At 42.2% G+C, this 26,914-nt stretch overlaps 1 protein-coding gene across 2 annotated transcripts; it reads left to right on the top strand.

Annotated features, from left to right (window-relative positions):
* Positions 1 to 2,272: 2,272 nt before the first annotated feature.
* Positions 2,273 to 11,197, top strand: LOC112299046 (olfactory receptor 2A12). 2 transcript variants are annotated; one of them, XM_045190468.2, is made up of 2 exons: positions 2,273 to 2,376; positions 9,604 to 11,197. In XM_045190468.2, exon 2 carries the CDS (start codon positions 9,612 to 9,614, stop codon positions 10,557 to 10,559), a length of 948 nt encoding a protein of 315 aa, XP_045046403.2. In that variant the 5' UTR covers positions 2,273 to 2,376; positions 9,604 to 9,611; the 3' UTR covers positions 10,560 to 11,197. The 2 variants fall into 2 exon arrangements, with proteins under 2 accessions (XP_045046403.2, XP_024409925.2); XM_024554157.3 differs by lacking the exon at positions 2,273 to 2,376 and adding an exon at positions 2,933 to 3,203.
* The last annotated feature ends 15,717 nt before the right edge of the window (positions 11,198 to 26,914 follow it).

The raw sequence follows: 26,914 nt of genomic DNA on the forward strand, positions 1-26,914 counted from the left end.
GAAGTGCAGCAGGTACAAGGAGTTTGTGAGAGGAAGTGGTCCCAATGCCCCCTCCTGCTCTATTACCCTCTGTACCCTGCACTCACGGCCTCATGTTGACCTTGAAGGCCCCTTCTGACTCTGAGAGCCGTGAAGTGACCAAAACCAGTTTTAACGATTCCCTTAGGACTTGGCCAATGACAAGTGCTCAATAAGTCTCTGTCATCATCCTTGTCATCATCTATAAAGTGGAGACCATAGCACCTGCCTCACAGGAGTGCTGGGAGGACCTGGAGAGAAAATATACATGAAAGTGCCTTGTAAACCATGAAGTCCTGTGAGACTGTCCCAAAGGAGCACTGAGATAAACTTGATCATTAGCACCGTCACCACCTCTTGCTATTCCCTTCCCCTCACTCCCCAGACGCAAACGCAGAAAACTTTCTGGGGCACCTGTCTTAGCAAATGAGAGCCAGTTCCCACAGGGCCCCTCCCAGAGGCCTTCTCAGCCTGGGGCCAATTAGAGAGTCCCAGGTTGTTGGAACTGCAGGCAGCCCTAGCTTTCCCCTTCTCGTGAGCCCATCCTCTTCTCCTTGAGGCCTGCGGGCCCAACCTGGCCCAGAATTCAGCATCCAGAGTCAGTCATCTCCCTCATGCCAACCCCTGGGCCGACCCCAACCCCACTGGTGATCAGGACCAGCTCTCAGGACAGTAGGGTTCACTTAGGGTTCAGAGGCAGCCATCAGTTTAGAGTTAAGCACTGAAGTACATGGTATTATGGACATAGCCCCCACTCAAGAAGCAAAGGCCAGGGTTCTGGTACTGCGCTACCATTGTCTAGCTGCATGTTTTTGGCCAAATCCCTCAGCAATTCCTGGTCACATTTTTTTTTTCTGGGAAATGGAGGGCAGAACCATGCTTGGTAGTCTTTAAGTAAATCTGTCACTGAAAACAATCAGGGTGGCCAGCATTTTATTCTGTCTATGATCCTAGATTGCTTCTGAACTTGGGCAAGCCACTGTTCCTCCCTGGACCTCATTCATCCAGTGGAGAGATAGGTCCCTGCCTGGACGGAGCAGTCGGCTTCACCACCTGCTGCTAATACTGAAGTGGACACCTCCTGTGTTCGGTTTTCCCGAGCTGCCCTGACTCTTAAGACTCAGGAAGGAAGCAGAGGTGTGCTGGTAAAGGTTTAACAATCACTCCTGGAGGGGGAGGGCAGGTTCTGATTCATATTTTCTGATTTCTGTGGTATAAGTACATCCACATGGCCAAGTTCAAGGTAACAGCATGATGTCACTGAACTCGGAGGTAGGAAGAGGTGCACGGAATAGAGTATTTTCACCATACAAATCCAGTAGATGCAAACGACTTCCAGAACACGGATAACAGGCAGCTACACTTTAGCAGTAACATCATTAGGATGTGAAGAGCTTTGAGTTTTTGTTTTTAACCTTTGGGTTTTTTTTTAAATTTCATATACTGAGTTTTCTCCCCCTCACATTATTGAGATATGATTGATAAAACATTGCATAAGTTTAAGGTGCACCGTGTGATGATCTGATCCCTTAGATGTTGTAAAGCACTCACCACAATAAGGTTAGCCACCTCATTCTTCCCGCACATAGTTCTCCTTTTGTTGTTATGGTGAGGACATTAAAGCTCTACTCTCACACCTCGCAAGCATATAGCACAATATCCTTCCCTATTGTCACATGCCTTGTCACCACACCCCAGAACTTATTCATCTCATGACTGAGCGTTTCTCCCCTTTGACCAACATCTCCCCCTCCCCCCACTCCGCGGCCCCCGGCCACCACCAGCCTGCTCTATTTCTATGAGTGCGATGTTTTTAGATTCCACGTGTAAGTGAGATCATGCAGTATTCGTCTTTCTCTGTCCAGCTTATTTCACTTAGGATGATGCTTTCAGGGTCCATTGACCTTTGAATGTAATGTAATTTGTTTAATTATAGTTTGTATACTTGAGTAATGATCTTGTTTAACCTCACAACATTTCTGAAAAGTCAACAGTTGCTTTTGGTGACCTGTGGCTGATGAGGAGTGGCCTCAGCACCCAACCTCCTCTGTCTGAATAGGCAGGGACCTGAGGCCCGACAGAAGGCAGGGAAAGGAACTCGCAATCGACAGGCATGGCCAGGACTTGTGCCAGGGATTTCAATGCATTATCTCATTTAACTCTCCCAGCAATCCCAGGTTAAGGTCGTTATGGGACTACTGGTATCATTTTACAGAGAAGAGAATTGAGACAGATCAACAGCAACTTGAAGAGAACATGCGCTGGAACTTGATGGGTCCTGATTCAAATTCTGGCTCTGCACTTAGAAGATGTGAGCCCTTTGGCAAGTTCCTCACTGCACTGGGCCTCGACTTCCTGGTATGTAACATGGGGCTGATACTACCTACTTTCCAGATGCTGTTTGCCAGGACCTGGTCCAAGACCTGGTATGGGATAGATGCTCTGTGGTCAGCTCTTAATTATCACGGAGGCTGAGCAAGTTGTCCAAGGGGAATGGAGGAGGGTTTTGACTTGCTCAGTGAGGAATGGAGGTCCAAAACTGGTCAGGGTAGAGGGGGTTGGGAGGTGAGAGGGCCTTCAGTTCTCAACATTTCTCCAAAGTGACCAGGTGCCAAGCCCTCTCCCCTGGGCTGGTTACATTCCCCAGAAGGCTGGAAAAAGAAATAGACAGGTCACACTACCCTTTTCACCAACCTAGATGCGGTCTGTTCCTGCTCTGCCCTTAAGGGCCTCTTCCTTGTAGGTTCTTGCTGATAACATTCGGGGAATTCCACTTTGGTATCCCCCCCTGGGGACAGGGCCATGGTGTCAGGAGACAGGGATGGCCCTTCCTCAGCTCTCCCAGGAAGACCTGGTGAGGAAGCAGGACCATAAAGCCTCAGCAGCTTGGCCCACAGGGAGGAGCGTGGGATGGCTGAGGCTCCCTCTGTCTGCGCCCCCGGACCTGACAGGCAAGGCTCTCAGGAGCCTGGGCTGGCCTGGCCAAGTGCAGAGAGCTGAGCAATGGAGAGAAGGCAGGGGCTTCCGCCTCCAACCTCTCAGAAATGTGGGACTTTCCTGGAAATTGGGTTGCCTGGGATACTGGCTTGCTGGACTCCATTGCTCTGCGGGCTTCCTGCTCAGTCTCTTTCCCTTAAGAGCTAGTGACATCCTCTCCGTGACTTGTTTCTGTGGATACCCGAGGGGTGAGATGGTCGCTGGGCATGGGGCTAAGGTCGGGAGGCAGGATCTGGGCACCTGTGGGGGTCAGAGGTCAGAAATAGCCAGGTCACCTAGGTTCTTTATGTGCCCACACCCCAATTTCCCTCTAGTCCTCGCTCTTCCTCATTCCTTAGTGTTTTCCCCTCACTTCATAGCTCAATCCCCTTCCATTTTGTCCTTCTTCATAGACCCTCTTCTTTCTTCATTTTATTCACTTAATAAATGTTTATCAATAGTTTCTCTCTATCAGGCCATGTTCTAGGCACTAGAAACAGAGAAGTGAGTAGTACAGTTTCCTGAGTTTAGGGATCCCCATGACAGGACAATGACAGTTGTCCTGGGAGACGCCTGCAACAGTGACAGGAGTGGCCGTGATTAGGACCCACTCCCCGTGCTCTCCAGAGGCCTGGGGTAAATTAAGACAGAATTCTGGGTGGACAGAATCTTAGAAGACTTTTTGTGTTTTAACTGAATGATGTCCCCCACCCAGTGGAAATCAAGTGTGACTCAAAGGGAGGCTTTGCAAAGATTTCCTAATCTCCAATACGGTAATAATTTCCCAAGTCTCCTTCGATCATTTCCTCTGCCTCCAGTGTAATCCACGGCATCTCACATCCAGGTGATGGGAGCAGCTGGAGGAAACCTTATCAAGAGAAATGGTGTGTGGCTGCCACTTTGGCCCTAGGCGGGTCTGATCCTGTCTAGGGGCCATACCTTCTATGCCATGATTTTTTAGTATTTAGTGCCAAATCTCAAGAAACTCAAATTGAGATGCAGATGGGGAAGTTTGCATGCTTCCCCCTTCCTCCTTACAGCCTGTTTGCTGGAAGCAAGTGAAGATAATATTAAGAATTGTCTCTGAAGCCACATTGCCTTGGTTCAGACCCCAGGTTCACCACATCGGCCATATAATTGGGAACTAATCACTTACTCTGTGCCTTAGCTTTTCACCTGTAGAATGGAGGTAATAGTACTTACCTCAATGAATTGTTAGGAGGGTAACATCAAGTTAGTGTAACAATGCCTTGCATATAGAAATTGCTCATTAAATATTAGCTACTATTATTAATAAAAGGGAGGTTATAAACTTACCCATATAGCTATAGTTTATCACAAATATACCAACTCAATTGGTGGGGATTGAGTTAACAGAAAAGGGAAATTTTCCTGAGATATTAGATTCCAAACTTTATGTCAGAACCCTCTAGGATGACAAGGATTAAAAATTGCCAGTAAGCAGAGGGGACTGTGAGAAATAGAGAAAACATCTAGCCCTGGCTGGTATGGCTCAGTGGATTGAACGCTGGCCTGCTAACCAAAAGGTCTCTGGTTCGATTCCCAGTCAGGGCACATGCCTGGGTTTTGGGCCAGGTCCCCAGTAGGGCGCGTGTGAGAGGCAACTGATTGATGTATCTCTCGCACATTACCTCCCTCTCTTTCTCCCTCCCTCCCTCCCTCACAAAAAATAGTAAATAAATAAAATCTTTAAAATAAAAAGAAAAAGCATCTAACTGAGGTTTTGGAGTGGGAGATGGTGGGATAGGCCAGGGAAGGCTTCCTGGTGGGATGACACCTGAGTGGAGTCCTAACGTGGGAATAAGGGCTGAACGTGGGACAGAGAGTATGGGGACAGTGGGGATGCAGGCGGTGGTTCGCTTTCAGGCTGAAGGCCTATCAAGGGCCCGAAGGTGTGACAGGGTAGAGACAGACGGGAAACCAGGCGTGCTTGTATGGAGATTATGTCTGTGTGGGAAGAGATGAGATGGTGGAGAGGGCCGGATGCTAAGGCTGGAGGAGTCTGCAGCAGCCGATCATTTAGAAAGGGCTCTATGCATCTGTCTAGAGTGATGGGGCACTGGGAACACTTAAAGTGCGTTGGGCAGGGGGCAGACAGGCCCCGTGTTTATTTCGAATGCCCACTTGCAGTGGTCCATATGGAGAAAGCACTGAAGGAGAAGAGTTCAAAGGCAGGGAGACCAGGGAGGGGCTGGTGCAGGAAGGAAGGTGAGAAATGGGGGGCTTCTGATCCAGGGCAGAGGAAGGGCTGGCTCTGAGGGATGTGTAGGCGGTAGGTTGGTCAGGTGAAGGGGTGCGGGCAGGGATGGTGAAGACTGAGAATGGCTTGAAGTCTCCTTCGAGTCAGTGTTCCCACCAAAGGTGACAGCTGTAAGAGCATACCATGATGTTTTTGTTTACTATACTGCTGGTTAAAACTTGGGCATTTTCTCATTTTTGGCTATTTTGACTAGTGTTTTGAAAAGTGTGCATGTCTTTCATTGAGCATATGCATGTGTATAGAAGCATGTGGGGATATAGTTAGGAAGAGAACATGGGGTAGTGTGGTAGCATATATGTTCGTCCTTAGGAGATTCCACTAAACAGTTGCCAGAGGGACTGGACCAATTTACCTTCCCATTAGCAGTATAAGGAAGCCGGGTTACTCCTGCCAACACTAGGGCTCCCCAGATTAGCCCTCCTGGTGGGTGTGTGGTGGTGTGGCCCTGAGCTCTCAGTTTGCGATGCCTGAAGGGCTAATGATGTTGGGCGTTGTTTCACTTGATTTATTGAGTACCTTCTCTTTGTTAATTTATAGTTCTTTCTTTATTCTGGATAGAAGCCTTTTACATTCTTCATTTTACTGTAATGTGGTTTATCATTTTTTCTCTACGGTTGGTGCTTTCTGTGTTCTGTTTAAGAAATCTCTGCCTACACCAAGGTGATACTTTTTTGCATTTGATTCTAAAAGTTTTGTTTTTTTACCTTAACCATTTCAATCTACAGTACATCTGAAATTTATTTTTGTGTGTCATGTAAGGTAGAATTCAAAAAATATTTTTTTCTGTGCAGATATGCACATGATCCAGCGGAATTTATTGAAAAGACCATCCTCTCCCCATTGCATGACAGGTGAACTTTGTCCTAAATCAGGCGATTGTATATTCACGGGGTCTGTTCTAGGCTTTATTCAGTTCAGTTAATCTGTTTGTTTATTCTTGTGCCAATTTCCTACTGAAATGTTATAGCTTTATGGTAAGTCTTAATTTCTGGTAAATCCTACATGTAAGTTTATAACAGGCTGTCAATTTCTGTGGGAAAAAACTGCTGGGGTTCTGACTGGGATTGCACTGAACCTGTAGAGATCAATCGATTTTAAATTTTTACACTGTTGAGCTGTCCAACCCACCATCATGGAATATCCTCCATTTACGTAGGCCTCCCTTAAATTCTCTAAATAATGTTTTTCTACACATATTTCATTAGAGTTGTTGCTACGTATTTGATTTTTTTAAAATGTCCTTATAAATTATTTTCTAGTTGCTTGTATAGAGAAATGCATTGAATTTTTGTACGTGTCTTATTTCGGTTTGTCTTTGATTTATTTTAGATTTGCTACCTACACACTCGTGTCGTCCGCAGGCAATCACAGTTTTATTTCCTCGTTTCCAGTCCTTTGGCCCTTTATTTATCTCTCTTGTCTTACTTCACTAGCCAGGACCACCGGTAAAATGGTTATTAGAAATGGTAGTAGTGAACATTTTTGTTTCATTTTCAATGTTAGGGAGCAAGATATTAATATTTCACTATTCAGTACAACATCTGCTGTAGGTCTTTTATTGGAGATAATATTTGTCACATTAAGAAGGCTCACTTCTATTCCTAGTTTAATAAGGGGTTCATTTCTAATTTTAATTAGTTATTGATTTTATCAAATGCTTTTTCTGTATCTATTGAGTTAATAATTTTCTCCCTTAATTCTATTAATAAGATGAATTACATTGTTAGCTTATCAAATGCTAAACCAACATTGAATTCTTAAAATAAGCATAATTTGATTGTGATGTATTATCATTTTTATGTTGCTGAATTCAATTTATTAATATATTATTTAGGGGTTTTGCAACAATGCTCATGAGAGAGATTGGTTTATAAGTTTTCCTTCTTGTAATGTGTTTGTTATTTTTTGGTATTGAGTTTATTCTGATCTCATAAAATGAATTGGAAAAATTTAACTCTTTTTGTATGCTTTGGAAGAGTTTGTTATGATTGGTATTATTCTCTTAAATTTTTTTTTTTACTGGTTATATTTTGCTTGCTTGTTCGTTTTGTTGATTAGGTTCCACTTATAGGTGAGATCGAATGATATATGTCTTTCACCTCCTGGCTTGTTTCACTTAGCATAGTGCTCTCCACATTCATTCATGTATTCCCTTAAACATTGAAAGAATTCACCAGTAAATCTATTTGGGCTTGGAGTTTCCTTTTTAGGAAAGTTTTAAATTATAGATTCAATTTTTTTTGGAAAGATAGTGGACTTTTGACTTTTTTCTTCTTGTGTCAGTTTTGGTAATTTGTCTTTTTAAAGACATTTGTTCATTTAGCTGTCAAGTTTATTGGTATAAAGTTTTTTTGTAATTTTTAAAGTTATCTTTTAAAAGACTGTAGGATCTATAGTAATGCTCACCTTTTCATTCCTGATGTTGGTAATTTGTGTTTTTTTTCTCTTTATCTGTCTTGCTAAGGATTTATATATTAATTATCACAAAGAATGAATTTTTGGCTTTGTTGATTTTTCTCCATTATAAATTTGTTTACCATTTCATTATTTTCTGTTCTTGTATTTATTATTTTATTCTTTCAACTTCTATTTGTATTCCCTTTGTATTTCTTTTTCTAGCTTCTTGAGATGGGAGGTTAGCTAATTAATTTTTAGCCTTTCTTCTCATATGCATTTTCATCATGAAAGGCAATAAATCTTTCTAAAAACAAATTTCCCCCAAGCACTGATAATGTTTTATTTTCATCATTATTTAGTTCAATAAATACTAATTTCCACTTTTATTTTTCTTTGTTTAATACATTATTTAGCAGTGTATGCTAATTTCAAAGTAGTTGGGTACTTCCCCGTTGTACTTATTTTAAAACTGGTTTCTAGCCAATTTTATGGTAACCAGAGAAGATAGTCTAAATGATTTCCGCTCTGGATTTTTTTGAGCTTGCATTTATGATTCAGCATCTGATGAACTTTGACAAATGTCTTATGAAGCCCCAACTTACTTCTTTTAGTTTGGATGGCATGTGTCTCTCATTCCGTCTCCCTCATGTGTCTATTGTCCTCATATGCAGGCATGTTTCTTTTCCCCCCGATTTACTGAGATATAATCCACACAACATCTTGTCAGTTTAAGGTATATAACATGTTGATTTGATATATTTATATATTGCAAAATGATTAAGAAATATATATAGGTTTTTAAAATTTTTTTTATTGTTATTCAATTACAGTTGTCTGCATTTTCTCCCCATCCCTCCACCCCACCCCAGCTGAACCCACCTCCCTCCCCGGCCTCCACCCTCCCCCTTGATGTTGTCCATGTGTCCTTTATATATATGGGACTATATATAAATATAGTGACCCAAAATAAATGACATTTTCAGACTTTAAAGCAGTCTGAAAATGTCATTTATTAAAATATTTAGTCCATTTGCATTTAAAATAATATCTACATACTAAAGTTCATATTCACCAGTTTTCCATTTCTTTTCTTTTCTTTTTTTTAAATTTATTTATTTATTTTTATTCAGTTACAATTGTCTGCATTTTCTCCCCATCCCTCCACCCCACCCCAGTCAGTCCCACCTCCCTTCCCCACCTTTACCCTCCCCCTTGATTTTGTCCTTGTGTCCTTTATAGTAGCTTCTATAGACCCCTCTCCCCACTATCCCCTCCCCACTCCCCTCTGGCTATTGTTACAATGTTCTTAATTTCAATGTCTCTGGTTATATTTTGTTTGCTTTTTTCTTTTGTTGATTATGTTCGATTTGACCTACCTGTTTTGTTTGAAGTACCTTCATCCTGCTCACATTGTCGTGTCGGTCTGGCGCCCTCTATTGACAAGGCCTCACATTGTCAACTGGCAAAGGAGAAACGGACGTGCTGGCGAGGCTTTGCAGCATATCTAGACAAGGGGTCTCTAAGGCAGATAGGAACTTTACCTCTAAAGTTTTGGGAGCTGATGTGATGTGAACTGGTTGTTGTTAGATATGTGAGTGACCAGTCTGTCCTCTGTAGGGTGTGAAGTAAGACTGGGGAGATTGCATATGAGCAGTTTACAGTTATGTATTGTTTTAAGGAATTGTGTTAGATGCTTCATTTACAGTGCCTCTACGCTTCATAAAATCCTGGAGAGATTAGTATTAATATTAGTATTACTCACATTTTACAGATGAGGAGATGGAAGCTTAGAGAGCTTAAGTCACTTGCTCAACACAGCAGATGAGTAGTGGGGCCAGAATTTAAATCCCAGCTTGGTTGCCTCCAGGGCAATACTTTCGCTAGACCATCCTACGTTAGATGACATTTACACGAGTGTGCTTCTCTTATAGACCCTGCCATGTGGATGCCTCCAGTGCAGAACCAAAGTTGGGTTTCTGAATTTATCCTGCTCGGCTTCTCCAGTGACCCCACGTCCAACAGGGTCCTCTTCATTGCCTTCCTTCTCCTCTACTTGAGCTCAGTCCTGGGCAATGGGCTCATTGTCACCCTGATCTGCCTGGACATGCACCTTCATACTCCCATGTACTTCTTCCTCTGTATTCTCTCCCTGCTGGACATGGGCTACATCAGCACCACTGTACCCCAGATGTTGGTACATCTTCTTGCTCAGTCTCAGACCATCTCTTTTGCTGGCTGTTGGCTGCAGATGTTTGCGTTTAGTGCCCTAGGCCTGACCGAGTGCATTTTCTTTGTCATCATGGCTTATGACCGATACATAGCCATCTGCTACCCACTGCGTTATACTGTCATCCTCAACTGGGGCCTGTGCACGCGGCTGGCAGCTGGGACCTGTACTTGTGGTTTCTTCTTCTCTCTGATCCATACTTTCTTCACCCTGCAGCTGCCTTACTGTGGGCCCAATGTGGTCAACCACTACTTCTGCGAAGGCCCCTCAGTACGAAGCTTGGCTTGCATGGATACCCACCTCATTGAGATCGTGGATCTGGTTATCAGTGTGTTCATGGTTGTTGTCCCACTCTCCCTCATTGTGGCCTCCTATGTCTGTATTGCCCAGTCCATTTTCAAGATCAAGTCTGTAAGAGGCCGCTGCAAGGCTTTCTCCACCTGTGCTTCCCACCTGACTATGGTCTCATTCTTCTATGCTCCAGCTACTTACATCTACATGAGGCCCAACTCCAGCTATTCCCCAGAGCAAGACAAGCAGATCTCACTCTTTTACAATGTCTTCACAGCCCTGCTCAACCCTGTGGTCTATAGTTTGAGGAACAAGGACATCAAAGGGGCTTTTCTCAAAGTGATGGGGTGGAGTAGGGTGGCCCGGTAAACTGGGAACCAGGAGGGGCTTGAGGTAGAATGTTAAAGGAACATGTGTAATGTATGTGGCCAACACTGTGCGTCTGAACAACATAGCACTTGATCAGCAGAACAAATGTGGTACATGGAACCGACATGACTGTTTTGATCAGATTGCTACATTGTGGTTCAGTGACAACTCCACAACTGCAGTGGCTTACAAAGGCTGGTTTACTGTTCATGTTTCCTCTCAGTTGTAGGTGAACTGTAGCATTCTGCCTTTGAATTTTTGGATCCATCCTGAAGGAGGAAACCCTATCTATAATGTGCTGCTCTTAGGACAGAGAAAAAGGACCAAAGGCTGAAACACATCTCTTTGCTCACATCCTATTGGCCAAAGCAACTTAAATGTCCAAGCATTTTCTCCCCATAAAAAAGTAATATAAGGCTTTTGGCAATGGGTATGAATGTATAATCCTCTACAGTGAAAGCAGCCAATAATGGGAATAATCAAATAATCCACCACAATGTCACTGGAACCAATAGAACACGTGAGTATCCAATGTGTATGCATGTGAATGACATGGTACATGGACACAGTAGAGGGCCAAGATAATGTAAATCAAATGACATGTAAGCAATAAATGTCTGTGGATAACATTGAAAATAAAGCCAATGGTATATGGAACCAATAGTATATTGCAACCATTACAGACTTGACTTGATGCATGAGGCCTATGTTATTCGTGGGGCTAAAATGGTATACTGTGCATTATGCCAGGGAAGGACAAAGAACTTAACACTAAGTGACTAGGGTTCTAGTCTCAAGCTTGCTAACTTGTTTGGTGACTTTGGACTATTTAATTACTTTAACTGGATCTTTTTTTACTCACCTGTAAAATGAACACCATAAATTTAATGTCCCTGAAATGCTATGGCCCAGTAGGTGGAATGCATGAAACTCCAATGCAAGTAACTGTGAGTCCTCTGTGAACCATAAGCTGAAGAAGGAAACCATAGAAGAAAGAGTTGCAGCATGTGTGCCACCTATCTGTGGGTAGCACACTTGGCCGTGACTCTTATCCTTTCAAGGGATCTTGAGGCTCTCTAAGAATCCCTGGCACAGAGCCTCAGAGTCAGCAGGGACATTATGCTATCTTCCAGGATGGTGGCCCAGAGGTCTTGGGGATGAATCAGTTCAGTTCCAGTAGCATCCATTCTGACCCAGCCAGTATCAGATGCTGTAGAAACCAAGTGAGACATGTGGAGAGACATACAGTCATGAAATTAAAATCCACAACCTGAGAAGATGCTACAGTGATCTGTGGAGACCAATGACCTCATAGGAGTGACATTCCTTCAGTGGATGCCAGACCAGAGACCCAGGTTACACCTCACCCTACCTCTACTCACCACTGTGTCCCTCAGCACTTTGTAAGCTCTCCAGAGGTTGGAGTCAGGGAGAGGGACAGAGAAACCCCAAGAACATTAATATTACTTTTTCCACCAGTGCAACGATAGCTTAAAAGAGAAATTAAGTTGAATTATTGATAACTAAAGTTGCAGAACTCTGAGTAAATACAGTGTCCTGCAATAGAGGAAAATGGAAGAAGAAAACCTACTTACCAAATGTTGACAGGTAAAGCATTGTGAGGGATTAAAATTTATCTGATACAAGAGGATGAGGAGTTGCCCATGCAAATAGCCAGCAGAAGGGCATTTCAGGCAAGGGGACACCAGGAGCAAAGGCTCCAAGTCAAGAAAGGACTTTGCATTGTCCACAGAGGTGGAAGAAAGGTCATGTGATTACCATAAAGTGATCAGAAGAGGTAGAGATAGCATTGAGAGGTAGGCAAGGTAAAGAGCTAAAGAGCCCTATAAGAGATAAGAGTTTATGCTAAGTGCAGTGGGAATGCTTGGGTTCTTATTAAGAGAATGATGCAGTTTTAGGGATAATAGACTCCACTGTGAGTGTGAGTGGGACTTGAGATGACTAGAAAGGAGAGGGGAGAAAAGGCCATTGGGAATGAGAATGTCAGGGACTCACAGGCCAGGAATGAGAATAAAAATCACCCTTTTAAGAATGAAATTTTGGACTTCTGGCCAAGATGGAGGCCTAGGTAGATATGCTTTGCTTCCTCACACAACCAAAGGAAGGGCAACCGCAAATTTAAAAACAAAAAACAACCAGAACTGCCAGAAAATTGAACTATTTAGAAGTCCAACAACCAAGGAGTTAAAGAAGAAACATTCATCCAGACTGGTAGGAGGGGCAGAGATGGGCAGCCATGAAGGAGAGGATGTACGGCAAGGCAATGGACTGCATGGGCAAGGCGGTGGCTGGTGGATCAGGCAGTCCCACATTCATGTGCACATAAACTAGGAGGAGCGAGACAGACCACAGAACCCAGGGTTCCAGCATGGGACACTAAAGCCTCAAAATTTCTAGCTGTAAAAACCTGTGGAGGTTGTGGAGGCGAGAGAAACTCCCAACCTCACAAGAGTGTTTGCTGGAGAGGCCCACAGGGTCCTAGAATGTACACAAACCCACCCACCCATGAATCAGCACCAGAAAGGCCCAATTTGCTTGTGGGTCGCAGGGGAAGTGACAGAAAGTGGGCTGAGAACCAAGCAAGTGGTATTATTCCCTCCCTAATCCCTCCCCCACATACAGCGCCACAATACAGCAGAGTGGGTTGCCCCGCCCTGGTAAATACTTAAGGCTCCACCCCTTACAATGTAACAGGTGCGCCAAGACAAAGAAAAGTGGCACAAATGAAAGCACAGATCAAAACTCCAGGAAAAGAACTAAGCGATGAGGAGATAGCCAACCTATCAGATACAGAGTTCAAAACATGGGTAATCAGGATGCTCACAGAAGTGATTGAGTACAAACACAAAATAGAGGAAGAAGTGAAGGCTATGCAAAATAAAATAAAGAAAAATATACAGGGAACCAACAGTGAAGGGAAGGAAACTGGGACTCAAATCAATGATTTGGAGCAGAAGGAAGAAATAAACATGCAACTGGAACAGAATGAAGAAAAAAGAATTCAAAAAAATGAGGAGAGGCTTATAAACCTGTGGGACAACTTTAAATATTTCAACATCCAAATCACAGGGGTGCCAGAAGAAGAGGAAGAGCAGAATTCAAAACTTATTTGAAAAAATAATGAAGGAAAACTTCCCCAATCTGGCGAAGGAAATAGATTTCCAGGAAGTCCAGGATGTCAGAGAGTCCCAAGAAATTGGATCCAAGGAGGAACACACCAAGACACACCATAATTAAATTACCCAATATTAAAGATAAGGAGAGAATCTTAAAAGCAGCAAGAGGAGAGAGTTACCTACAAAGGAGTGCCCATAAGACTGTCAGCTGATTTCTCAAAAAGAAACCTTATAGGCAAGAAGGGGCTGGAAAGAAGTATTCCAAGTCATGAAAGGCAAGGACCTACATCCAAGAGTGCTCTATCCAACAAAGCTAGTATTTAGAATGGGAGGGTAGATAAAGTGCTTCCAGATAAGGTGAAGTTAAAGGAGTTCATCATCACCAAGCCCTTATTATATGAAATGTTAAAGGGACTTATCTAAGAAAAAGAAGAAGATCAAAACTATGAACAGTAAAATGACAACAAACTCACAACTATCAATAACTAAACCTAAAAATCAAAAATAAACTAAGCAAACAACTAGAAGAGGAACAGAATCACAGAAATGGAGATCACATGGAGGGTTATCAGCGTGGAGGGGTAGGAGGAGAGTGAGGGTGAAGGTACATGAATAATAAGCATAATTGGTAGGTACAAAATAGATAGGGCGAGGTTAAGAATAGTATAGGAAATGGAGGAGCCAAAGAACTTGTATGTGTGACCCATGGACATGAACTAAGGGGGGGAATGCTCAAGGGAGGGTGGTGCAGGGAAGAAGGGACTAAAGGGGAGAAAAAAATGGGACAACTGTAATAGCATAATCAATAAAATATACTTAAAAAAAAGAATGAAATCTTGCCATTTGTGACATGGATGGGCCTAGAGGGTACTGTACCGAGTGAAATAAGTCAGACAGAGAAATACAAATGCCATACAATTTCACTTATATGTGGAACCTAAAGGAAAAAAATAAACAAACAGAGTAGAAACAGACTCATAGATACAGAGGAAAAACCCCCCACAAATTACCAACATCAGGAATGAAAAGGTGAGCATTACTGTAGATCCTACAGTCTTTTAAAAAGATAATTTTAAAAATTACAAAAAACTTTGTACCAATAAACTTGACAGCTAAATGAAGTACAGGTGTCATGAGAGCTCGTTAAAGGAGCATCTGGGTTGCCTGTGGGAGATGGACTCCTGGAAGAAGAGGACACATGCTGTGACTCTTAAAGGGTGAGCAGAAAGTAGCCAAGCAAAGAACTCAAGGGTGAGCTTTACAAGCAGATGGCATAGGAGATGCAAAGAATCATAACGAAGGGAAAGCTTCTTGCAACCAGGAAGTACAAACCATGAAGTCTGAGGGTAGGCTAGTTGGCAACGAGTAGGAGAAAAAGATTAGAAAGGTATGGTGCACCTTGACAAGGAGCACGACCTTGATAACTTAGGCCATGGCAAGTTGTGGGTAAGTTTTAAGCAGGGAAGTAATTCATTCAGGCTTAGGTTTTAGAAACATTCCTACTTGAGTGGAAATTAGGAGAAAGCACTGGAGGAAGACCCGTTGAAGGATATGGGGGCGGGGAAGGGCAGAAGAAGAGTAGTGTTCTAGACAGCAAAGAGGAGATAGAAGATTAGAGAGAGGTGCAGGAAATTGAGTCAACAGACCTGGTAACTGAGAGGTGCAGAAGGTAAGAATGAGGAAAGAGGCAAGGAAGAGCTTAAAGTTTCAGGCTTGGGAACCTATGGTGACAGTAGTACCATTATAAGACAGAACCTAGGTGGAGGCTGAGGAGGGAGGTAGGGGGTGGAGTGAAAAATAGCAGGGAGGTGATGATTAATTCTGTTAGAGACATACAGACTTCGAAACATGGGGTATCCTTGAGCATCAGAGGGGTAGACAGATAGTCTTGGAGCTCAGGAAGGAAATCTAAGTGGAAGAACACAGTTTGGAGGGTAATTAGGAACAGAATGGATGAGAACTCTGAGGGAGAACTCAGAAAGAGAGAGAGACAGACAGACAGGCAGACAGACAGAGAGACAGAGAGAAGGGGTCCAAAAATGCCACCTGGGCACATGAACATCAGCAAGATCAGCAGAAGAAGAGACAGGGCTTGAGAAAGAGCATCAGGGAGGCACTCACCCACACACGCAGGCTCCCTGACTCTTTCAACCCAAGCCTCCCTGCTCCTCACTCGACTCTCCCTACTCCACCTGGCAGTCCAAAGGCACCAATCAAAGAAAGTGCCTTGATTGAGAAGTGCAAGGGTGGGGGCTGGGAAGAAATGCCAGAGAAGGCTTCCATGAACTATTAAGAATGAATAGGGCCTCCCTGGCTGGTGTGGCTCACGTGGTTGGAGAGTCACCCCGTGGACCAAAGGGTAGCTGGTTAGATTTGTGGTCAGGGAGCGTACAAGAGGGTTGTTGTGAGGATTAAATGAAATAATGAGTGGAAAGTGATTGACACAGGTCTTACTCATCGAGTTATGTCTATCACTGTTATTATTAATCTGGTCGTCTTCCCATACAACACGAATACTGTATCTTTCCCCTAGCACAATCAGGCACTTAATGCTAGCTGATTAAATGTGTGGATGCACTGGAAAGGACAGCTATTTTCTGGGCCTGATAATCATCACTGAGGAGGGGTAAAAAGGGACAATTAGCCGTTGCCCCTAACTTCAGGGAACTCAGACAGCAGCAGGCAGGTGAGACACGTGCAACACTTACTACTGTGTAAGGCCAGGTTAGTCTGAGAAGGTTGCACTTAGGTTGTATTTAAGTTTGGTTGTTAAACGGGGTAGTTCATGGATCTGAACCTACAGGAATGGTGTAGAACCGATCCTGGCAAAAAGTAAACAGTCAAAGGCTTTATCAGTGGAGTTAGTGGTGCATCGATTCCAAAACTTTTTTTTGCTGAAAGTGCACTGGTTTATTTAAGTCCAAGGCTCATTTTTACTCATTTTTGGATTTTTCTGAAATCAGGACTCACTTTTCAATCTTTCAGTTTGATGGAGTATTCCGTTCTTTTTCTTTCTCCTAAAAACTGTTATTAATATGATTTAAGCATCTTTGATAGTGTGTTAGATTGAAGAAATACAACTTACTCCCAATTATCCTACTTACCATTTGTGGTTCTCTATATTTACATGTGAACTCCAATAATCCATAATCTGTCCTAATTTGTCACTTTTCTGAGGGCCAGACTTGACTATATCTGCCGTGGGGCTGGTGCCAGGAGACACGTCCCTCAGCTACTGAACACTAAATCTAGAACACTGCCCAGCACCCCCGTTTCACCGTGCTTCCGTTGTTGTTGTTGTTTGCCAGCGGCTGGCATGCGCACTCTACTTTTTGTGGAAGACTTGTATTTTCCTGGTGTAACAGAGAGTGAGGGGTGGTCTGGGTTTTCACTCCATAGAAACTTTTGTGAGTTTGGGGGTTTAAAGAGCTTCCAGAACAGATCCCTCCCAGAGTTCAGAGGCTGCTGTTTGTGCCCCTTGGTTGTACAAATATTCCACTTAGCAAAGGCTCAGACCTGCCTGTTTGGGGAGGTGAGGTGGCAGACAACAACGTGGCATTTAGAAAATATGCAGGTTCTCGAGAAGCTTGAAAATTAGTGAGGACTTCAGGGCTCTGACTCCAGGAGTGAAAACACCCAGCAGGGCCCCTGACCCGTGGCCCAGTGGAACGACATTTCCACCAGTGTTACACCCCGATCGTGCAGGGGTGCACATTGTCCTTACCGCTGGCCCTTCTGTGACAGTGAGAGAGTGTAGCCATGAGGTGAGTGACCATGTGCTCTTGCCTTGAAAACCACAGTGGCCTGGTGCCTGGCACGGAGTAGGCACTAGTCCATAACAACAGATTCATCAGGCTAATGTTTACCACGCCAGTCATGCTACCAGGCACACTCACAATTGTACTTTGAGTTTTATTTTTTTGTGTATGCACTACTTGCATTATTCCTTTGATTGTTACTCTGGAGCAAAGGGGACCCTATTCCAAAGCATGAATGAGTGAATCTTATATTTTTACAAGGTTGGAAAACAGGCAGAAGAAAAATATGAGACTGCACCCATAGATGGCCTGCAAAGCCTAAACTATTTGCTATATGGTTCTTTACATGAAAGTGTGCCAACCCTTGCTCTAGAAAGTAACGTCCGCCTCGCTGAACTTACAAAACCCTCACTTCAGTGAGTACTTTAGCACTTTCCAAACAATGTGGACATTTTTACAATGGTTTAAGTCCATTTTCTCCCCCTATTCTTGGCACAATTTTAGTGTCCATTTCCACCACACACACAACTATGGAATCAGAACTTGCATTTTAACAAAAGTCCCCATTTGATTCCTCTGCCCTTTCAACAGAGAAGCAGTGATTTAGCAAACACCCTTGGTACAAGCTTCAGTACTTTAATCAAAAGCATGGAAGTAAATAAAGCATTTAGATAAATCAGGAGGAGATAACTAAACTTCCTTGGCACAGGTGTGGCTCCAGGGTTCCAGGTAAGACTGACATCCATCTGCCTGTCCTGTGGTCTCATTGGCCAGTTGACTTTTTTTTTAATTCTTGTTTATTCTATTACAGTTGTCCCAATTTTTCCCCTTTGACATCCTCTGCCCAGCACATTCCCTGGTACCACAGTCAATCCCCACACCATCGTCCATGTCCATGGGTCATTCATACATGTTCTTTGACTACTCCCTTCCCCTTCTTTCCACCATTCCCTCCTCCCCGCTTTTCTCTGGCAGCTGTCAGTCTGTTCCATGTTTCCATGTCTGTGGTTCTGTTTTACTTGTTAGTTTATCTTGTTCATTAGATTCTTCTTATAAGTGAGATCACATGGTATTTGTCTTTCACTGATTGGCTTATTTCACATGGCAAAATAGTCTCCAGTTCCATCCATGCTGTTGTGAAGGGTAGGAATTCCTCCCTCTTTCTTTCTGCTGTATAGTATTCCATGCTGTAAAGGTACCGATTTTTTAATCCTTTCATCTATGGAGGGGCACAGGCTGTTTGCATTCTATAAAATGGCACTACAACCTCACAGGATGTTTTCTCCCATATGGCACAATAACTAAGACTTCAGTAGGTAATTCCTCTATTCTGTCAAGCCCAGATGTCTGGGTGTTCAGACACAATGGGAGGCTATTGAGTTCTGTGAGTGAGGCAACAGTCATGCTTTTTCTCTTTAATAAAGTATGTTTCATAGAGGTGATGCTGCATGAAATATGGCAATGGATACGACACTCTGTAAAACCACTAATTCCTGGGTGAGTCTAGCTAAAGGTTTGCCAATTTTGTTTACCTTTTCAAAAAACTAGCTGTTGGTTCCATTGATCTCTTCTATGGTTTTTTTTAGTCTATTTTATTTCTGCAGTGATTTTTATTTCCTTTCTTCTACCAACTTTGGGCTTTGTTCTTCTTTTTCTAGTTCCTTCAGGTGTAAAGTTAGGTTGTTTATTTGAGGGTTTTTTGTTTGTTTGTTTCTTGAGGTAGGTACTTATTGCTATGAAATACTATTAGAGTTGTTTTGCTGCATCCAACAAATTTTGGTGTGCTGTATTTCCATTTTCCTTTGTCTCAAGATGGTTTTTGTTAATCTTCATCAGAGGATATACTTAGAAGGGAAGAGAGACAGACAGACAGATAGATATTGATGTGAGAAACATTGATTGGCTGCCTCCCAGGCATGCCCCAAATGGGATTGAACCCACAACCTAGGCACGTGCCCTGACTGGGAATCGAGCTCTCAACATTTTGGTGTATGGGACAGTGCTCCCAAAATCCAGGTCTTGGTGGTGCTCAAGGTCAGAAAAACATAATGTGGACTAACACCCAACATAGGAGGTTGTTTTATTCTTACTCACTAGATGCACCAGCATCGGGGGCACTACGGTGGTGGGCATAGCTGAGAAGTACGTGGGCTTAGGAAAAAGTACATGAGTGTGGCGATGTGTGCGAATCTACTCTGATCAGGGTAATGACATGCCCATTGCCAGGACTGTAAATAAGAAGATGAAGAAGAAAAGGATCTAGTTGGTCCTGGGATTTCTGGAGAAGCCCAGGAGAATAAATTCCATTACTTGTAGAGCTGCAATATCTCCCGTCTTGCCTTGCATGGCCTTCCTTCTGAGGAAAGAAGCAGGAAAATTCCTGAATTCTTTGAATTCTCAATGCAAAAACACCATGTGAAATCCACAGGTGCAGGGACTGACGATATCTCAGAGCTAAACAATCAAACCAAGATATCTACCTCCAAGCTCAGGGAACATTCTATCCAAATTGACCTAACATTGCTCCAGGCACTGAGGGACTCTATAAGTATTTAGAGTCCCTAATATACTAACTAACTAACTAGCCCTGATATAACTCCAAGGACACTGTGAAAGGAATTGTACACAGTAGAAGGCTTATTTTGAAGGACACACACACATACCCATAAACCAAAGCAAGGAGGCTAGGTAAATACAAAATGTTTCACAGTAAACCAAAAACTTCTAGACCTCTCTCTCTGTAGTTCCTAAAGTTATACTTTCAAATATCAAATATTAATAACTGTTGCAGTTTAGTGTTAATGTGAAACAAAAACCCTAGCTTCTCCTCTGTCTTCTTTCTCTCTGATGCTGCACCTTGGAAAACTCACACACCGTAAATTTGCAGGAAGAAAGGGGAGTTTCAAATAAATCTTCTGGGGAAGAGAAATCTCTCTTTTACAACTTTTACCCCCTCACCCACCTTTCCATCCCTACCTGCAGTGGTTACAATTATAAAGAACAAATTGGCATGTAAAGATGACCAGAGACTCAAGAATTGGAACTTAGAGCAAACTATGGTGTCACTGGCATTTCTCAAGAAAATGAAGTGTATTTACCTGGAAATTTGGTGCCTGTGCGTCTGAAAACTTTTCTTAAAAACTAGTAAGGACTCCTTCACAGCCACACTGCTCACAGGAGAGAGTTGAATGACGGGTGGAAATGGACCTTCACTTTGATCTGGACTCAGCCCTTGACCTTACCTTGGCAGGCCTGAACAACAGAACTCTTACTGACCAATCCTCTTGTCTTAATTCTCTTGCTGCTCCCTAAATTACTGCAACGGAATGATAACAGCTGGACATGCACATTTACAGACCCTAAAGAAGGAAATGGTCATTTATAAAATGACACCCTATAAAATGTATTAATAAATGTGATCTCATCAGGTTGTCATCACGGACTTTGAGGCCAGTATCACTATTTTCGCTTCATAAAATCAGCTATCCAAAGATAGACAGATAGAGTCAAGACTCAAACCCCAAGTCCCAAGCTCTTACCACCACATTAAGCTGAAATGTGTCTCTCACTCCATCAAATTTCATGGAGCGTTTAACAAGACACCAAACACAAAATAGGTCTCTTTAGGGGACATTGTGAGAGAAAACTAACTTGTGTATTAACACTTTCAGAGGGCATATTGTGCAGCATTGAAAATTGCCAGATTCTTTTCATAGAGAATCTCAAGATCTTGGATCAGAATTTCAATATCTGAGGTATTGTACTGATGATGAAAAGACAGATAGCTATGTATGTGCATTAAAACAATCCGCATAAAGCCATGGACAGGACTCAGGCTCCAATCAATGAGAAAAATGATATTATTTCATTATTACTCATGTTATGGGCAGTATGCAATACTATAGGTGTTAGCAGGGTCTGAATTTGGGTACAATCTAGGCTATAAATACTACTGCATATTGATAAATCTGAAATATATCTCCATCCTAGATTTCTTTTTTAAAAATATTTTTTATTTACTTTTAGAGAGAGGGGAAAGGAGGGAGAAAGAGAGGGAGAGAAACATCAATGTGTGGTTGTCTCTCGCACACCCCCAAATGGGGACCTGGCTTGCAACACAGGTATGTGCCTTGACTGGGAATTGAACCGGTGATCTCTCAGTTTGCAGACTGGCACTCAATCCACTGAGCCATACCAACCAGAGCTCCATCCTAGACTTCTTAATTCTTCTACCCAATTTCTTACCTGACACCTATCTTCATTTGAATATCTAATAGGAATATTAAAATCAACAATTTCTAAAAGCAAATTTCCAATCCCCCTACATCTGCTGCTCTCAGTTTTCCTCAACTCAGTTAATGGCAGGTCAATCTTTTGATGTGGCTAAGGTTGAAAAGAAAACCTCAAAGTCTTTCTAACTTTTCTCTCTCTCCCATATCCCACAAGCAAATATCACTGGTTCCCTCTAAAAGGTATATCCCCAAAAAAGATCCCTTCTCATCTACACCACTACTACTCTTGTTCAAATCATTATATTCTATTACCAGGCATATTACTATATCTCTAACTAGTTCCATGGCTTCCATTCCCTTCCTCCATAGTCTATTCTTAGCATAGTAATTAGAATTATTCTATTACAATTTAAACAGTATGCAAATCCTCTTATCAAAGCACGCCAGTAGTTCTTCCAGTGCTCAGAAGAAAAGTCCTGATGATGGCTTGAAGGTCCCTCCTCACCTTCCTGGACTTATATCCTACCTCTCACTTCTCACCACTCACTCTAGCTATACAGTCTTTGGCTGCTCCATGTCCGAGGCATGTCTACCTCAGGGATTTCCACTTACTGTTCCCACTTCTAGAAAGTCTCTTTCCCCAGATATCTTGGTGGTTCACACCCTTATCTCCTTTGAGTGTCTGCTCAAATGTAATTTTTCAGGGAAAAGTTGAGTCTTTCCTGACCATCTTTTTATGTTTTTATTTTTTTAATTAATCAATTAATTAATTTTTATTTATTTCAGTTACAATTGTCTGCATTTTCTCCCCATCCCTCCACCCCATCCCAGCAAATGAGTGGATCAAAAAATTATGATACATTTACACAATGGAATTCTATATAGCAGAGAGAAAGAAGGAGCTTATACCCTTTGCAATGGCATGGATGGAACTGGAGAGCATTATGCTAAGTGAAATAAGCCAGGTGGTGAGGGACAAATACCATATGATCTCACCTTTAACTGGAACATAATCAACAAAAGAAAAAAAGCAAACAAAATATAACCAGAGACATTGAAATTAAGAACATTGTAACAATAGCTAGAGGGGAGTGGGGAGGGGATCTATAGGAGCTACTATAAAGGACACAAGGACAAAATCAAAGGGGGAGGGTAGAGGTGGGGGAGGGAGGTGGGACTGACTATCTTTTTAAAAACCAAAATATCGTCATACTGCATATCACTATCCCCTGCTTTATCTTTCTGCAAGGTAGCTAGCATCTTCTAATGTACTATGTAATTTTTCCAATTATCCCTTAAGGAATACAGGACTTTTTATCTTTTTTGTTCATTGTATATAACTAAATTCTAGAACAGTGCCTGGCATATAATAGGCATTATAAATGTTGGACAAATGAATGAAGGGAATCCGAGCTGGGCCTTCCAGGAGTAAGCCCTTGGTGTTACTTAAGGTGGAACTATCCTTGGTGCTGAACTTTGCTTCCTATGGAGTTAACTATTGTGCTGACTAATTCTGGAGCGTTCCCCCGGATTTACAAAGCTCTCAACAGATTTCAACACTGAGAGTGATCCAGACCATTTACAATACATTAACTGCAGGGTCCAGCAGAAGTAACACCTGTAATGAGTGTGGTTGGTAGGGTAATAATATGGGTGTAATAATTCATAGTTTTAACTTAAACATTTCATCTAAAATGTCATATGGTGTGCTTGAATGTGATATTGTTATGTTACAGTTACGTGCTTATGATTTTGTAATAAATGATTTTGTAATAAAAAGAGGCATTATTTGTGCTAGACCCTGTATATTCGTCCTGCAATGGTGCCAGAAAATCAATACCTACTATTACCTCACAACTGAGAAAACAGATATTTATCAAAGTTAAGTAAAGAGCTCAAGGGCTGCCCAGAGCACTGTTTTTAATTCTTGGACCTGTGATTTAAAAGGAAAAATGACAAACTAGAATTTGTCTACTTGAGAAACTATATTATCAGTAAAAGACCTGTGAAACCATGTTATTATTTAAGGAACACTGGGAGAGATTAAAAATGTATAGCTTGAAGACTTATGAAGAATTTGAGAGATCTCATCAAATATTTCAACAGTTGTCATGCCAAAAATGGTGAAAATATGTATGGTGTATTTGTAAAGGAAAAAAGTAAAAATAATTGGTGGGGCAAACTTTGAGCTCAATTTACAAAAAATTATCTCTAGTGAAATACTGTTTTCAATAATGAAAAAGAGAAGAGTCGTTAAGGGGAGAGTAAAATAGTGGCTCTCCATTTTTAGAAGTGTTAAAGACAAAGCTACAAGGCCTTATCATTAAGGAATACTGTTACTGCTTTGGTTAAGAAGTTAGAATGGATAACTGTAAAAGTCTTTTACCACAAATATCTAAGGTTCTAAAGCTCAATGACACCAAGATTCAGAGAATCTGTAACTTTGACTTCTCACTATGTGCCCAACCTTATAACAGAATCTAGAGTCAAAACAATGTCATGTTGTAATGATGAGAATCAAGAATGACTAAAAGTGGGACAGTATTAGTCAACTATAACATGAAATTTTAAGATAATTTAAAGTTTCTACTATCTTAGTTTTGCAGATATGGAGCTCCCGTGGGGCCTGTGCTTGGTGCCTGGGAGAGGTTACTTTCTTGCCTCCTGAGCGGGCCCCACATAGGCTCCAGTCAGGAAGGAGAAGGGAGCCCGAGGGTAGTGGCAGGCAAGAAGTTGAAGGGGGAGCACTGTTACACGGCATGCTTTAAGTCTTTCTTATGCCTTCCTGTTTAAAATTCTTTATTCTTGTCTTCTTTGAGGTAATGTTCTAAGACTCAAATCAGGGTAATTACAGACTATTTAAGATATTGTTAATTAGCAATTGTACTTAAAGCACAACATCCCTGAAGAGTGTCACTGAAGAACAAAATCTTCTTTCCTGATCTTTCTTGTTCTAGTCTCTCTTCCTTCCAAACCACCCTAGACACTGCCAGAGTGATTGTTCAAAAGGCAGAGCTGAGAATGGTGTTTCTCTGCTTACAAAGCCTTTGAAAATTCTCATTGTCTGTGAGCTAATGCTTAAACACCTTAGCACAGTGCTCAATGCCCTTTGCAATCTGATCCTTACCTACCTGGCATTCTAGGTTTATTTCCTAACTTTTGCTTAACCCTCATGCTTTTATATGACTTGCTGGTTAGGAATGGTTTCTGCATTCTATGATGGTTGAAAAAAATCATTCATTTCTGTCTGTGGCTGCTTTTGCCCTACAGCAAGAGTTGAGACATTGTGAGAAGTTGTGACACACTGTGTGGGTCCCACAAAGCCTAAAACATTGACTATCTGGCCCTTTACAGGAAAAGTTTGCTGACTCCAGCTCAAGACACCTAATTCACCTTTCTCCAAATAGTCCAGGGCCTTTCACCAGGCAGTGCTCTGTGAGCGAGTACGTACCAAGTAGGCAGGAGAGGCTCTGGGATCAAGGAAAATTAGGTTTGAGTCTAGCTCTGCCACTTACCAAGGGCACAATGCAGAGAAAGTCATTAACCTCATTTTATCTCCACTTCATCATCTGTAAAATTGAGGGAATAACACACACCTTGAAGGTTTTGTAAAAGTTAAATGATATTTTAGGTATAAGTAACATTATAGCAATAAACATCAGTTGTTATTATTAGACTATTATTAAATTACTCCCCAGTTGAAATACCCTTCTTTGTGTTCTCCTCTTGGTAAAGTACTAATCACAGGAGTCTTCTGTGGTTCCCACCATACTTCTGCCTTTGGGCCCAGATAACACATTGCATGTGCCTCTATTACTCCCCATAGCTGTACTGGTACACACACTAATTTATGGAATTCCTTAAAGATGAAAAAATGCCTTACCTTTCTAGCTTGGATTCTTAGCACAGGGTATGGAGTATGGGTTAATAAATACTGAATTAATGACTTTATGAAGTTATGCCAATAGTATAAGAATGAAGAGTGAGTGTGTTGCAAACCTTGGATCTCAGTGGAAAAAAGAAGCTCTGTGTCCAGCAGCCAATGATTTAACTGGGCACACCCATGTAAGGACACCTCCATAATAATACCAAAAGGATGGGGTTTGGAGAACTTCCAGATTGGTAAAACCATGAAGCTCCAGGGAGAGTGGCACGTTGAGATAGCATGGAAGCTCAGCACCCTTTCTGTATACCTTGCCCTATACATCTCTCACTGAGTTATATTCTTTTATAATAAACTGATGACCTAGTAAGAAAAAAAATAGTGAGGGTATTGCAAGAATGGATTCCCAGTCCAATGGCTTCTATATCACTTTCTCTTTCAAAACAGCTATAATTTTAAGAAGTCTTCTTCCCTGAGAACTTCTCTCCAGTTTATCTGCTCCCAACACAACCAAAATCCTCTCCTTAGAAAAAAATTTTTAACTGGAATGAACAAAGTTAAAGTGAAAGCAGGAAAAATGAAGTCAGAAACACATGAACTGTCTTTGTATTATCTTCCTCAGCTGTGTTTCCTGAGACAGAAATAAAATCCATTTGTGGGGGCGGGAAAAATTACTATGGACCAGTTACTTTACATTCAAGATAGTGGTTAAGAACATGGGCAGTAGAATCAGACCTGGGTTCCAGTTAGTGCTCAAAGAAGAGTAGTTATATTATTTATCTTCACAAGTCTTTTGAAAAGAATTCTAAATTTTTAGAAAAAAGGAACTTGAGACATGAGAGACTAACTTGCCTGATGTTGCACAGTGTTAAAGGACACAACTCAGATCTGGCCTTCTCCATGGACTTCTCTTCACTGGGCTCTGCTGCTTCTGCACCATCCACAGGTGACATTGCGAAAGCTATGTCTGACAGAGACCTGATGGGAGTCGCCTTCCCAAGCTCCTGGTCTCGTGTTTCATGCCCATTTTTCTTTTCATGCCCTGATCCAAGGTCCAGCACACACCCCTCCTCCACACACAAGGCAGTGTCCTACACTGCCTTGGGCAGATCCAGCATCCATATATTTATGTATAGGAGGGTCCTATTTCAGCCACTCTCCAGAAGCCTCCACATCTCAGCAGCTCCTCAGGGGATACCTGTTTGGTGTGTTAATGAGGCCTATGGGTATCAGGGGTGAAGGAGTCCCTAAGGGTACAGCCAAATAGAGCCCAGTCCTGAGGGATCCCATTACTCAGGAAAATGTCCAGCAATTAGGGAGCAATCAGGATAGACAGAAGGGCTGT

The sequence above is a fragment of the Desmodus rotundus genome, chromosome 3 (genome assembly GCF_022682495.2).
Source record: "Desmodus rotundus isolate HL8 chromosome 3, HLdesRot8A.1, whole genome shotgun sequence".
Taxonomy (NCBI): domain Eukaryota; kingdom Metazoa; phylum Chordata; class Mammalia; order Chiroptera; family Phyllostomidae; genus Desmodus; species Desmodus rotundus.

What these genes read in the sequence shown, in the direction of transcription:
- LOC112299046 (XM_045190468.2), top strand. Translation starts at nt 9,612, where the DNA reads ATGTGGATGCCTCCAGTGCAGAACCAAAGTTGGGTTTCTGAATTTATC.